The sequence below is a fragment of the Schistocerca piceifrons genome, chromosome 2, assembly GCF_021461385.2.
Source record: "Schistocerca piceifrons isolate TAMUIC-IGC-003096 chromosome 2, iqSchPice1.1, whole genome shotgun sequence".
Lineage (NCBI taxonomy): Eukaryota > Metazoa > Arthropoda > Insecta > Orthoptera > Acrididae > Schistocerca > Schistocerca piceifrons.
Window position 1 is genome coordinate 1,640,002 of NC_060139.1, and position 15,035 is coordinate 1,655,036.

General features: G+C 38.5%; 1 protein-coding gene across 1 annotated transcript in view; it reads left to right on the forward strand.

Annotated features, from left to right (window-relative positions):
• LOC124775443 (cytochrome P450 9e2-like) overlaps nt 1-15,035 on the forward strand; it is a 37,654-nt gene that overhangs the window by 5,787 nt on the left and 16,832 nt on the right. Inside the window, exons 3-5 of the mRNA XM_047250275.1 lie at nt 2,596-2,733; nt 4,433-4,638; nt 4,721-4,913. Of these exons, the coding sequence (XP_047106231.1) occupies nt 2,596-2,733; nt 4,433-4,638; nt 4,721-4,913 (537 nt within the window). The remainder of the gene's footprint in view (nt 1-2,595; nt 2,734-4,432; nt 4,639-4,720; nt 4,914-15,035) is intronic.

A 15,035-nucleotide genomic window follows, 5' to 3' on the forward strand; every position in this document is an offset into this window, starting at 1 on the left:
TGGAGACGTGGAAACTACAGTATATCTGAGGAAAGCAGGCCATGAGGACTTTGTGTCTTCTTGTTCTGATAATTTTCCGCTTCAACTCCATCTGTTTCCGACGTGATGTAATGTCGAAAGCTCATAGCTTTTCATTGGATACAGGCTAATACAGGCAACGCCTCTTGATCTTGTGTGTTTCACAGGCTGAGTAAAAGGAGGGATCTGGTCTTTGCTGTATTATATTTGGTCTAATTCTAGGCCTCTCGTTGACTCCATTCCACGAGCCCTCTCTTTATTCCTCGTACCTCAATAATGGATTCCCCACCCATACCAAGGTTTGCTCGAACAACAGATACAGAAGATTCTCTATTACAGACAGAAAGTGTCGTACTTATTTGTCAGAAACACAGATTCTTCATTTATTGATAGAAACTGATCCTGAATGTTCTTCAGCTGCGAACTGAAAAGTGTATTGTCAGCTAATAGTGTGTTTTCTTAAGCACTGTGTTTTAGAAGTAGTAACATCTTTCAAATGTGGAAATGAAAAAAAAGTTTTTTGTTGGGTTTTCGACGAATTCACTTGGCAAATACAGAGGCGAAATTTCACTCCTCGACCTTACAAGTGTTATTTTGACAGTAAAATACACCAGAATAAGATCAGGACTCCAGAAATCTGTTGTGTCAAATGTGTAACATTATGAACTGGCTGATTAAAAGGATCTTGTCCCATGCCTTTTTGCATGCTGTGAAATGACGGGAACCCAAGGATCATGCATCCGACTGCTGATTCTGCTTGACAAATATATTTCGAATTAGTTCATAGCCCAAACATACTGTAGGTATCCGTCTGTAGAATCAGCAATTCGACTAGTTCGTCATGGACCAGGTCTTCCCATACTAACTCGACCAGACGGCAAATACGTACGCGAAGATTGTGAAAGTGTTGATGATATCAATGAATTACAACAACAGAGCGATCCAGACTTTCTGAAAGGCGTTACTACAAATTAACCTCACTTTCTGACATACGAGGATTTGATGGATTTTGGTTCTTGAATAAAATCAGAAGGTTGACGCCTGTTCATTGACTCCTCGTAAACGAGCTTGAAAGGGGTTTTACCACGTAAAAGAAATAAGTTTCCATCCATTCTTATGGCCCATGCAGTTGTTATTGAGGAAAATTACACGAACATGCTTTTCTTTCTGTCAAGTATCCGTTATTATTACTGTTCATGGTAGATACGTTCAGTTTTTAAAGTGATACCTATTCTGCTTCGATTACAACTTTGTTATACAAAATTTTGTTGCTTCTTGTGCATTTGTGATAGAAAAGATAGAAGCAATCAATTTATTAAGAAAATCTGACCAAAGAGAGAGGCGTTCAACCTAGGACAGGTAAACGTTTTTCATCAACCACTTGTAAGTGCTGACAAAATGTTATTGCCTCCATTACATATCAAAATATGTTTGATAGAGAATTTTGTGAAATCAGTGGAGCGTGACAAGAAAGCATTTCTCTTCCCAGAAACCAAATACCCAAAGATTACTGAAGCGTAAATAAAAGAGGGAATATTTGTTGGTCCTCAAATTACACATCTTATTAATGATTCACACACTGGAACCCTCCTAAGTATGCAAGAATCGGCTGCATGGAAGTCTTTTAAAAAAGTTGTCATAAACGTGGGAAACTGCAGGCCTGAACATTACAGAGAACTGGTCAGGGAGTCGACTGAGAACTACAATGTCATGGATTGTAATACGTCATTGACAACACATTTGTTGATCTGCCATCTTGATTTATTCCCTGAGAACCTCGGCGCTGTCAGCGATGAACATGGCGAGCGTTTCCAACGAGGCACAGCTGAAATGCAAAAACGCTACTGGTGGAAATGGAGTCAAAATATGTCGGCGGATACTCAAGGTAGATGTTGCTCAAACGAAGTGTAGTCGAAAATCTGCTTCACATACATTTTAGGTAGGTAAAATGTATTCCAGCTAAGATTTTACATTTACCCAAATGGATGATTACCAAAAATGTTATTCATGGGATTTTTCACAAACAGTGAATAACGAGAAAGCTACTAAAAGATTTATAATCGGCAGAGAAAAACTCAGTAAGGCTCGCCCATTTTACTTCTTTTAACATTTAAAAACTTAAATGTTATTGAACTGTGTTATCAACGAAGCGAGCAAAGAGATGGAACCTCGTACGCTTCAATTATATCACCAGTATTGGTGAAATCCTTTGACATTAATATCCTTAAGATGATCCACTCTGAGTGAAAGGAAGTTTTTATTCGCTTAAATAAACGAGATTCGGAATGGTTAGTGTCACAAAACCATTCCCTTCTTACTACTGTGGATTGCTGTGGCACCATCTGCATCATGATAGTTCATATTTGGAAATTTTCTTCAATAGTTGTCAAGCTATTACAGAAACATTTTCTTGCAAACTGTAAAACAGTTTTACAGTCACCTGCGTCGCATCATGCCAGTGATTCTTTGCCCTGGTTATCTAAAAGCGTTAGTAGCTCAGTAGCTTCTGTTGAGACCATTTTGGAAACAAACAGGAACTTGCTCAGAAGAGTAACACTGAGTCTTCTCTCATCTTAGGAAAGGAATGGCACGACATGCGGACCACGTTGAGCCCGGCATTCACTACTACGAAGATAAAGAATATGTTCGTGCTGATGACAGAGATTGGACAGCAAATGATCAGTTATCTTTCTGAGAAGACAGCTGAACACAAAGGTGAGTAATTACTCCATTAGGGTGATTTCTTAATCAGATATATTCTAGAGTAGCATAAGGAGGAGAAACGTGCACTTAAGATAATTTCAAATGGAACCTAATGGTATTAGTAAATATTAATCGGAGAGAATCCACAGTGCGCAAATGTCACTCTATAACATCCAAGATATGCTAAAGCACTGAGGACTAGTAACCTGAATGCCAACACAAGAACCATCACGTCCATAGACTGTTCGTCGAATCGTTTCGACGATTCGAAAGCTATAGGGTGGTATATTGTTTTGCAGAAGATACAACTCGTATGCTATAGGCGAATAATAGTGTGCGCACGGCCAAACATTACACTTCTGTATCCGTCCCACGTACTAATTCCGACATAAAATTTCCATTCAACAACTCCTGCAATTTTACCTCACTTTCAATGCGGATAACAATGGAATCAGCAAATTTTATCATTCGTATCTGCTTCATTGCTTCGTCAATGGGTGGATTGATGAGTAAGGGCAAAAGAGTGCATCCTTATCTTACACCCTTCTTATCCAACCACATCGTTCTTCGTTTTTCATTGTTATTTTTCACTCTTGGTTGTTGTAAAACATGTATCTAACCCTTTTTCCCCGTAACTGACTACCGTTTTTTGTGAGAATTTCGAAAATGCTGCGCCCTGTTACACTGTCAAACGCTTTTTCTTACTCGACAGAGATGATACGATTTTCTTAAGTCATGCATCCGTTATCGAGTGCAAGTCAGAACAGCCACTCTTTTGTCTTCATGTTTCCTAAAGTCAAACTGATCACAGTCTAACATATATTGAATTTTCTTTTCTGTTCCTGCGTACTCTTCTCAGGAAATTGGATACATGAGCTGTTAAGCTGATTGAACGATAGTTGTCATACTTATCTGTCCATCTTGTTTGTGTGGATGGTAATTTTCCGATTGTCAGATGATACGAATCAAGTCTCATAAAGTCTACACACCTAGCTGAATAGTTTGTTGCCACTTCCCTCAATAATTTTAGAACGGCCGTGGGACTGTTATCTGTCTTTGCACTTTACTTTATTCTAAGTCTTTCAAAATCCTGTTAAATTCTGACTATTGCTGGATCTCATGCGTCTTCCATATCGGCGTCCATTTCTTCTTCTGTCACATCAGACATGTCTTTCTCTCATAGAAGCCTCCAGTGTACTCTTTCCACCCACCTGCTCATTCCCCTGCGTTGAGCAGTGGAGTTCGCACTGTACTGTTAGTATTGCCGCCTTTGCTTTTAATTTCACCAAACGTTGTCATGACTTCTCTTAATTTACACAGTAATCTCACAATGATGATTTTTCTGACGACCCCCTCAGCTTGTCTCTTGGGCCTTAAACCGGTCCAGCGCATCCCTGAACGATTATTTGTTTCCCATCATATTTGTACAGGGTCCTTTTTTTCTAGTATTGACGAGAATTTCTCCTTTAAGAATGCTGGTAACTCTTCTTGAGCATCTTGGACAATTAATGCAGCTGAATGGAGCCTTTGTGTAACCACTCCAGTAATATCAAAGAACCAAAATGTCATGCTGGGAACAGCAAATAATTTGGAAAGAACGTTTTTTCATCTTGGGCAACCCTAAGACTCATTAAGTAATACAACAAATAGTTTTAAGTATCTAGTTGAGACGGTATAAGCTGTTGAGCATAGTTGCTTTTATTCCCACAAGGTTCCAGTGGAAACGACGTCCTGACACTGGAGATGAAGGAATTTTTCACTCGTGTTACCAACGACGTAATAGCCACAACCGCTTTTGGTGTCAGGGTGGACTCGCTGTCGGAGCCCAACAACACTTTCTACAGTATGGGCCGCGCTATGAGCAATGTGAAAGTGCTTGTTGCTTTTGGTTACTTTGTCTCTCCGAAGCTCATGAAGGTAGGCATTTTATTCAAACGCACAATACGTAGGTTCATCATCTCCCCTCCATTAATATAATTTCTCTTTTCATGCACGGTAGCTGTTGAACATTCCGTTCTTCGACCGAAGGGCGGAACATTACTTCAGGTCGGTGGTTGCAGATACTATCAAGCCGCGAGATAAAGAGGGAATCGTCCGTCCAGATGTTATCCAGCTGCTGATGCAGGCTAGGAGGGGTGAACTGAAGGCAGAAGAGGACGAGCAGAACGGCACCAGTGCAGGCCGGCGTATGAGTAAGTACAGAGCGTTGGCGTCCAACCATTAAATTTACGGGAATCTACCACTGAACGGGAGTCGGAACGCAGCAAAATAGCAAAAAATGACATTTCATTTCTTATACCTGTAAAAATTTTTTGATTTTCTAATTAAAATACTCCAAAATTCTTTAACAAATTCTATTCAGAAATACCTTCCCCGTTTATCTAAATTATACGTGCGCTCAGTAAAAAATCACCTACCTTACAGTGTGTTCGTATTCAAACCTCCGCATTTTCGAAAACATGAGATAGAAGTCGGTGATTTCACTCTTTTGCAGTAGAAACTTTGATATTTCCGTTGGTATCATCGTCATAAAAGCCAGCCAAGTTTACTGTTCGTTTTTTGATTTTTGATTTACTGTTTTGGGTCCTGAAGCTAAGAACATTACAGGACGCTTTGAGAGATAATACAAAGAAACTATAGCAGTGCTATAGCATGGAAATAAGACATAATGTAAATAATTTGCAGTTAAGGAAGCAAGCTTATAGGCAACATGTTTTCATCGATTATCAAGTGACGGCAATCCTCCACATTTTGATTGTCCAATCGGTCCTAAGTTGTAGTGCCAAGAAAGGAAAGTTCAAACTGTTGGAGTTATTTATCATCACCAAAGTGCTATCACAGGAGCAGTTATGTAAGCAATGAAACCAGAACATAATGCTTTGAGACTTTTATCTAATGAAATGTCTTCATAGTCGTACTCAGAAAAAAATGAGTTATTTAATGAGGCCACGTGAGTAGATTAAAGGTTCTGGAAAGGGTCTGCGTTGTTCCTGTTGTTAATACCATCAAAAGTGTATCTGGACAGCATACGGGCAATGTGTGAATGCACGAGGCTCAGTGTCAGCTGAATTTTACAACAAGAATGCACGGGTGACAAAGGTAAGAAAGCTGCTATGTAAACAAGAAGAACCGTGAGATGACCCGGATTATTCTCCTGGACACTTTTTTATTATAAAATTAGAATTATTTGTGAATTTCATGACAAATTACTTTAATCGAATTTTGTAGCATTTCACATTTTCAGTGTGATACGTATCTTTGCCCCAGAAACCACTTAACCACGATATTCAGAATTTCAGAAATGCCACAGAGTATTAGTAGGAGCTATTCAATTAGAATCGTGACAAGTACTGGCCCTTCTCTGAATTAGAATTCCGTAGAAATTTTCCCAGTTAAAAACGGCTTAACGGAAAAAATCAAAAATGTCTTTCCAACAAGAAAAAAAAATGATTCTAATTCAGTGAAATAAAAATACCTGTTGAAAATAGCAGTCAAAATTTAAAAACTCTAGCTGCAACAAATCCAGACATAAAGATACATAAATATGGCAGGTGGTGACCCCCCTGGTCTGTGGGTAGCGTCTTTGATTAGTAATCAAAATGTTATCGGTATCGGGTTCAAACCCTGCCACCGCTTAAATTTTCAATACAAAATTATCTGTACTGGCAGCCGAAGACTCCCGGCATAAGAAGTCACCCTCATTCTACCAACGGCTTTGTCTAAGAGGGTAGAGGAACGGACAGAGCTTCGGGGCACTGTCTTGCCTTGTAGTGGGAAACTGCCCCTAAATGCGGAAGAATCAGCTATCATCAGCAGCATGAGGATGGGAGAAGGCAATGGAAACCACTGCTTTAAAGACACATAATGTTTATTCACGCGACATGTGGCCTGTATTGAAAAAGTGTGATGATGATCTCTCCATTGGCAAAATATTCCGGAATAGTCCACCATTTGGTTCTCCGGGAGGTGACTCCCAAGGGGGAAGGTGACCATCAAAAAAGATTGAATAACCAACGAAAGGATAACGTTCTACGAGACAGAGCATGGAATATCAGGTGTTTGCAGATGATAGGGAAGCTAGAAAATCTGAAAAGGGAAATGCAAAGGCTCAATCTAGATATACTGGGGATCAGTGAATTGAAATGAAGAGCAGACCAAATACAGGGCAACATCAACAGTAGCAGAAAATGGTGTAACGGAAGTGTGATGCGTTATGATTAGATTAGATTAGATTAATACTAGTTCCATTGATCATGAATACGATATTTCGTAATGATGTGGAACGAGTCGAATTTTCTAATACATGACATAATTAGGTTAATTTAACAACATACTTAAGTTAATATAACAACTTTATTTTTTTGTGTTTTTTGTTTTTCTTTATTTTTTATTTTTATTTTTTAAATATTTTTTTCTTTTTTTTCTTAATTTATATCTAAAAATTCCTCTATGGAGTAGAAGGAGTTGTCATTCAGAAATTCTTTTAATTTCTTCTTAAATACTTGTTGGTTATCTGTCAGACTTTTGATACTATTTGGTAAGTGACCAAAGACTTTAGTGCCAGTATAATTCACCCCTTTCTGTGCCAAAGTTAGATTTAATCTTGAACAGTGAAGATCATCCTTTCTCCTAGTATTGTAGTTATGCACACTGCTATTACTTTTGAATTGGGTTTGGTTGTTAATAACAAATTTCATAAGAGAGTATATATACTGAGAAGCTACTGTGAATATCCCTAGATCCTTAAATAAATGTCTGCAGGATGATCTTGGGTGGACTCCAGCTATTATTCTGATTACACGCTTTTGTGCAATAAATACTTTATTCCTCAGTGATGAATTCCCCCAAAATATGATGCCATATGAAAGCAATGAGTGAAAATAGGCGTAGTAAGCTAATTTACTAAGATGTTTATCACCAAAATTTGCAATGACCCTTATTGCATAAGTAGCTGAACTCAAACGTTTCAGCAGATCATCAATGTGTTTCTTCCAATTTAATCTCTCATCAATGGACACACCTAAAATTTGGAATATTCTACCTTAGCTATATGCTTCTGATTAAGGTCTATATTTATTAATGGCGTCATACCGTTCCCTGTACGGAACTGTATGTACTGTGTCTTATCAAAATTCAGTGAGAGTCCGTTTACAAGGAACCACTTAGTAATTTTCTGAAAGACAGTATTGACGATTTCATCAGTTAATTCTTGTTTGTCAGGTGTGATTACTATACTTGTATCATCAGCAAAGAGAACTAACTTTGCCTGTTCATGAATATAGAATGGCAAATCATTAATATATAATAAGAACAACAAAGGACCCAAGACTGACCCTTGTGGAACCCCATTCTTGATAGTTCCCCAGTTTGAGGAATGTGCTGATCTTTGCATGTTACGAGAACTACTTATTTCAACTTTCTGCACTCTTCCAGTTAGGTACGAATTAAACCATTTGTGCACTGTCCCACTCATGCCACAATACTTGAGCTTGTCTAGCAGAATTTCATGATTTACACAATCAAAAGCCTTTGAGAGATCACAAAAAATTCCAATGGGTGGTGTTCGGTTATTCAGATCATTCAAAATTTGACTGGTGAAAGCATATATGGCATTTTCTGTTGAAAAACCTTTCTGGAAACCAAACTGACATTTTGTTAGTACTTCATTTTTACAGATATGTGAAGCTACTCTTGAATACATTACTTTCTCAAAAATTTTGGATAAAGCTGTTAGAAGGGAGATTGGACGGTAATTGTTGACATCAGATCTATCCCCCTTTTTATGCAAAGGTATAACAATAGCATATTTCAGTCTATCAGGGAAAATGCCCTGTTCCAGAGAGCTATTACACAGGTGGCTGAGAATCTTACTTATCTGTTGAGAACAAGCTTTTAGTATTTTGCTGGAAATGCCATCAATTCCATTTGAGTTTTTGCTTTTAAGCAAGTTTATTATTTTCCTAATTTCAGAGGGAGAAGCGGGTGAGATTTCAATTGTATCAAATTGCATAGGTATGGCCTCTTCCATTAACAGCCTAGCATCTTCTAATGAACACCTGGATCCTACTATATCCACAACATTTAGAAAATGATTATTAAAAATATTTTCAGCTACTGACTTTTTGTTCGTAAAGTTTTCATTCAATTTGATGGTAATACTGTCTTCCTCTGCTCTTGGTTGACCTGTTTCTTTTTTAATAATATTCCAAATTGTATTAATTTTATTATCAGAATTGCTGATTTCAGACATGATACACATACTCCTGGATTTTTAATAACTTTTCTTAATATAACACAGTAGTTTTTATAATTTTTGATAGTTTCTGGGTCACTACTCTTTCTTGCTGTCAGATACATTTCCCTTTTCAGGTTACAAGATATTTTTACACCCTTAGTAAGCCATGGTTTGTTACAAGGATTCTTACGGGTATATTTAACTATTTTCTTGGGGAAGCAGTTTTCAAATGCATTTACAAAAATGTCATGAAATAAATTATATTTTAAATTGGCATCAGGTTCACGGTACACCTCATCCCAGTCTAACTGCTGTAGGCTTTCCCTGAAATTTGCAATTGTTAAATCGTTGACTGAACGTACTACTTTGGAGGACTGTTTAGTATTGCTGAATGGAGCTATGTCATATATTGTAACTAGCTGTGCACCATGATCAGAAAGACCATTCTCAACAGGCTGAGCATTTATCTGGTTAAACTTATCTTGGTCTATAAAGAAGTTATCTATCAGTGAGCTGCTATCCTTTACCACCCGAGTAGGAAAATCAATAACGGGTGTCAAATTGAAAGAACCGAGTAATACTTCAAGGTCATTTTTCCTATTACCCTCTTTCAGAGAATCTACATTGAAGTCCCCACAAATAATAATTTGCTTTCCCCTCTCTGACAGATAGCACAACAAGGAGTCCAAATTTTTCAGAAATAGATGAAAATTTCCTGATGGGGACCTATATACAGCTACAATTATAAATGTGCCTTTATTTAATTTAAGCTCACAGGCACATGCTTCTATATGTTTCTCTACACAAAACTTTTTTGTTTCTACACTTTTTGCACAATGATAACTTTTGACATATATGGCAACTCCTCCTTTCTCCATATTTTCTCTCATTACATGCGCAGAGAGCTTATAACCACTTACATTTACCTTATCCATACCAGTAACAATGTGATGCTCAGACAGGCATAGTACATCTATTTCATTCTCAGCTTCTAAATCTTCTAAACAAACCAGAAGCTCATCTACTTTATTCTTTAAACTCCCAATATTTTGATGAAATATACTTACATTATTTTTAATTATACTTTTATGAGAACCTTTCCTTATTCTAACATTTGCAGTACTCTCCTATCTGAGTTTCTCATTGTGCTTAGGCCTAGTTCCTATACCAGTGGTCACATGGTGTTCAGAGAGGCAGATTATGTCAACTGGGTTGGGTGACTTTAATTCATCAATGGAATTACCTAGGACTGAGATACAACTTGGTGGAGATAAAATTTCTGGTGATTGGTGAAAATTTATAATTGATAGCTGTGATTGGTGATCAAATGTGCTAGAATTGTGCTGTTTAATTTCTTTCCTAAACTGAAGATTTGTTTCAATCCTGACCTCTCATAGAACTTGACATCTTTCTGTCTTACCTATCCTAAAAAAGGTGCTGCTCCAACACCTGTAACCACTGGTATTTTACCATTCATGGGAGTGCCTCCCCCCCTTAAATTTCCTGCTATTACCCCAGCCAGTTTCCCCTTCCCTTTCCTGTTGAGATGTAGGCCGTGCCTGGTATAGTCCCACCTACTGAGATAATCAACAGGAACCACACCAATATGAGCCCCCGCACCCGACCCAAGCAGCCGTTCCAACTCCAAATTAACTCTCCCAACAGAAGAGTTCAAATGAGGCCGGTCATGGCGTCTCAGGACAGATACAAATTCAACATTGGTGTGTCTCGATGCCGACGCAATCTTTACCAGGTCACACTCTATACTGTACCCAGGATCTCTGTCGATGCTGTTCCCTGGCCCTCCCACAATAACCACGGTGTCTTCCCTGCTAAATCCTTTACAGAGTGAACCTAAATCCTCTGTCACCTGATCCAGACTAGCACTTGGTTTGAAAAAATTTGTGACCTGGTATTCTGGTCCTAACTCCCCCTGCAGAAGTTGGCCTACACCTCTGGCATGAGAACTGCCTAACAACAAAACTTTCTTCCTTTTCGATGACTTTCCTACATTCTTTTTCAATTTCCTATTGAAAGTTTGTTGTGTCCTGTCTACACCTACCTCTGCTTGAGGCTCATCAGTTTCTAACTGAAGCAACAGGTCAAACTTATTTTTGACATTCACCACAAAACTGTCAGACTTAGTTCTAGGCCTGTTCCTTCTGCTACCTGTTGCCACTTCCCACCTCTCTTTGCCCTTCTCCCTCCTTAACCTGTCCAGATCTTCCCTAGCCTGATCTAGCTCAGCCTGAAGGGCAGCAATTTTCCCCTCCTGTTCCACTATCTTCCTATCTCTGCTGCAAATCCTACATAACCACTGATGAGTCTGATCCACTTTCCCAACACCCACGCCACTGCAGTCCCCCCAGTGAAAAAAACTACTACATCCATCACACCAAACCCTGGAACTAACAATTCTACGGCAAGTCAGGCACTTCTCACTCATGGCAAAAATAATACTTTAGTTAGAATAAATCAATTAAATTACCGAAAATCAAAAAAGACGTTACAAGAATTAAGCCTATTCACAAATGTATATAAGCTATTTATTATATATTTCACTCGATGGAATGAAAAAAAGGACAATTAAACGAGATACTTTAACTTTGATTCTCCAAAAACGTTACGAGAATTAGGCCTATAAACAAATGTATATAGGCAAGTTTCTGATATAAAGTTACGCTGTTTTCTGAAATCTGTATTACAACAATGAAGTTATACGCTATTTACGGTAGTTTACTTATTTGTTACCGATAAACTAGTTAAATTACCGTGAAACAAGAAACAAACACGTTTACAAAATTTAAGCCTAAGCGCGACTTCGCGAAGTTACGATCTTTTCGTGTTTTCTGAAAAAATACGCAAAGAAAAGTCAAACCTTTAATGGTAAGACTAAACGATACACTAATGCACGTATTTAATTTGTTGTCGGCGTTAAACTAAATTACATTTCTGTCTAAATCACTTAACTTTCTGGAAATGGTTCCTGGCGTCACTTACTCGGCGGCCATCTTGGCTTCCAATAGGAAGGTAGAGCAGAGAGTGTGCTACGATGAACCGTCCAGAGATGAAGTTGTTCTCATCAGAATAGACAGGAAACAAGCATCGACAACGATAGTTCAAGTATACCTGCCGAAGTCACAAACTGAAGATAAAGAGATACAGAAAGTATATGGGGATACTAAACGGGTAATTCACTACGTAAAGAGAGATGAAAATCTAATAGTCATGGGGGACTCCAGTGCGGTTGTAGGGGAAGCTGTAGAAGAAAGGGGTCACAGGAGAATATGGGCTTGGTACTAAGAATGAGAGAGGGGAGAGGCTGATCGAGTTCTGCAATAAATTTCAGCTAACAACAGCGAATACTCTGTTCAAGAATCACAGGAGCAGGTGGTATACTTGCAAAAGGCCGGGAGATATCGAAAGACTTCTGTTGGATTACATCATGGTCGGGTGGAGATTCCGAAATCAGATACTGGATTGAAAGACGCACCTAAAAGCTAATATAGACTCAGGTCCCAATTTACTAGTGATGAAGAATAGACTGAAGTTTAAGAGACTACTCAGGAAGAATCAAAACGCAAAGAAGTGGGATACGAAAGAACTGAGGAATGAAGAGATACGCTTGAACTTCTCTTTGGCTATAGTGACTGCGATGAAGAACAGCTCTGTAGGCAGGTCAGTTGAAGAGGAATGGACGCCTCTAAAAAGGACAGTCACAGAAGTCGGAAAAGACATAGGTGCAAAGAAAGAAACTGCGAAGAAACCATGGGTAACAGAAGAAATACTTCAGCTGATCCATGAAAGAAGGAAGGAAAAAAATGTTTAGGAAAATTCAGGGCTACATATATATTTTTTTTTCTTCACATTTTCCAAGCAGCCATTTCGCATTGATTTCTCTGTGCTTCCCATTTATTTCATTCCTAAGCGAATGGAAGAACTGACTCAGCATACAGAGAAGTGAAAACAACCTTCGATGAAATTAAAAACAAGGATGGTAACATTACGATTGCAATGGGAGTTCCACTGTTAAATCCAGAGGAGAGAGCGGATGTGGGGAAAGAGTACATTGAAGGCCTCTGGGAGGGGAAGATTTGTCTGATGTGATAGAATAAGAAGCAGGAGTCGACAGGTAAGAGATAGTGGATCCAGTACTAGGATCAGAATTTACAAGAGCTTTGGCTGACTTAAGATCAAACAAGGAATGTATAACGCTCCATCAGAATTTCTAAAATCATTCTAGGAAGAGACACCAAAATGACTATTTACACTGGTGTGTAGAATGTATGAATCCGATGATATACTATCTTACTTCCGGGAAAATATCATCCACCCAGTTCCGAAGGCTGCAAGAGCTGACAAGTGCGAAAATGATCGACAATCAGCTAAACAACTCATAAATATAATATTTTAAACATAGCTGCACAACAGCAACGGTTCCACGTAATAAAATTATAAACAACCGACCAGTTGCAATGGATAAAGAATTCTTTACCTAGGTTTCGACAAATATAAATTTGTCTTCTTCAGAAGATGGCAATTTTACATCAGTAAGGACTAATGTACCATCGCCGTTTTTTACGAATGTCGGCATAGATCCATTTGTCAAAATGAAATATAGCCCTAGAATTAGGGTTTGCCACCTTCTGAAGAAGACAAATTTATATTTGTCGAAACCTAGGTAAAGAATTCTTTATCCATTGCAACTGGTCGGCTGTTTATAATTTTATTACCCATAAATATGTTGACAAGAATAATATACATACGAATGGAAAAGAAAATTGAGGATGTGTTGGATGACAATCAGTTTGGCTTTAGGAAAGGTAAAAGCACCAGAGAAACAGTTGTTACATTGAGGTTGGTTATGGAAACAAAACTAAAGAAAAATCAAGACAGATTCCTAAGATCTGTCTACCTGCGTAAAGCGTTCGACAGTGTAAAATGGTGCAAGATGTCCGACATTCCGAGGAAAGTAAAGTAGGTGTGAGCTATAGGGAGAGACATGTAATAAACAACATGTACTGAAGCAAAGAGGGAATAATAAGAGTGGAACACCAAGAACGAAATGCTCGAATTATAAAGGGGTATGTAAAATAAGGATGTAGTTTTTCGCCCCTACTGTTCAATCTATATATTGAAGAAGCAAAGATGGAAATAAAAGAAGGGTTCAAAAGTGGGATAAACATTCGAGGTGAAAGGATATCGTTGCTAATATTCGCTCATGACACTGCTATTCTTAGTGAAGGCGATGAGCAGTTACAGGACCTATTGAATGGAACGAACGTTCTGAGTACGGATTACTGATGGAGAGAAAATCGAAGGAAGATGATCGTAATGAGAAATAGCAAAAACGAGTACAGAGTGAAACTTAACATCAGAATTGGTGAAGTTAACGAATTCTGCTACCTAGGTAGACAAAATAAATACAATGGGCGGGACAAGGAGGACATAAAAAGCGGACTAGCAATTGGAAAAAGGGCATTCCCAGCCAAGAAATCTGCTAGCATTAAACGTAGGCCTTAATTTGATAAAAAAATTTCTGAGAACTTACATCTGGAGAACAGGATTGTATGATAGTGAAACATGGAGCGCGGGAAAACCGGAAAAGAAGAGAATCGATGCATTTGAGATGCAGTGCTAGAGAATAATGTTGAAAATTAGGTGGAATGATACGGTAAGAAATGAGGAGGTTCTTCGCAGAATCGGCGAGGGGACGAATATGTGGAAAACAATGACAAGAAGAAGGGAAAAGACGATAGGTCATCTGTTAAGACGTCAGGAAATAACTTCCATGGTACCAGAGGGAGCTGTGGAGGGTAAAAACTATAGCAGAAGACGGAGAATGGAATATATCCAGCAAATAACTGAGGACGTAGGTCGCAGTTGCTGCTGTGAGATGAAGAGGGTGGCGCAGGAGCGGAATTCTTCGAGGACGGCACCATTCCGATCAGAAGACTGATGGCTCGTATTTAACATTAACGAGATATGGCGTTCCGTCTCCCCTAGAGGGAGAATAAGCAACGATGATGTAACATTATTACCACGATTTCTTTTCCTAACCGTTTAAAATATATTATCT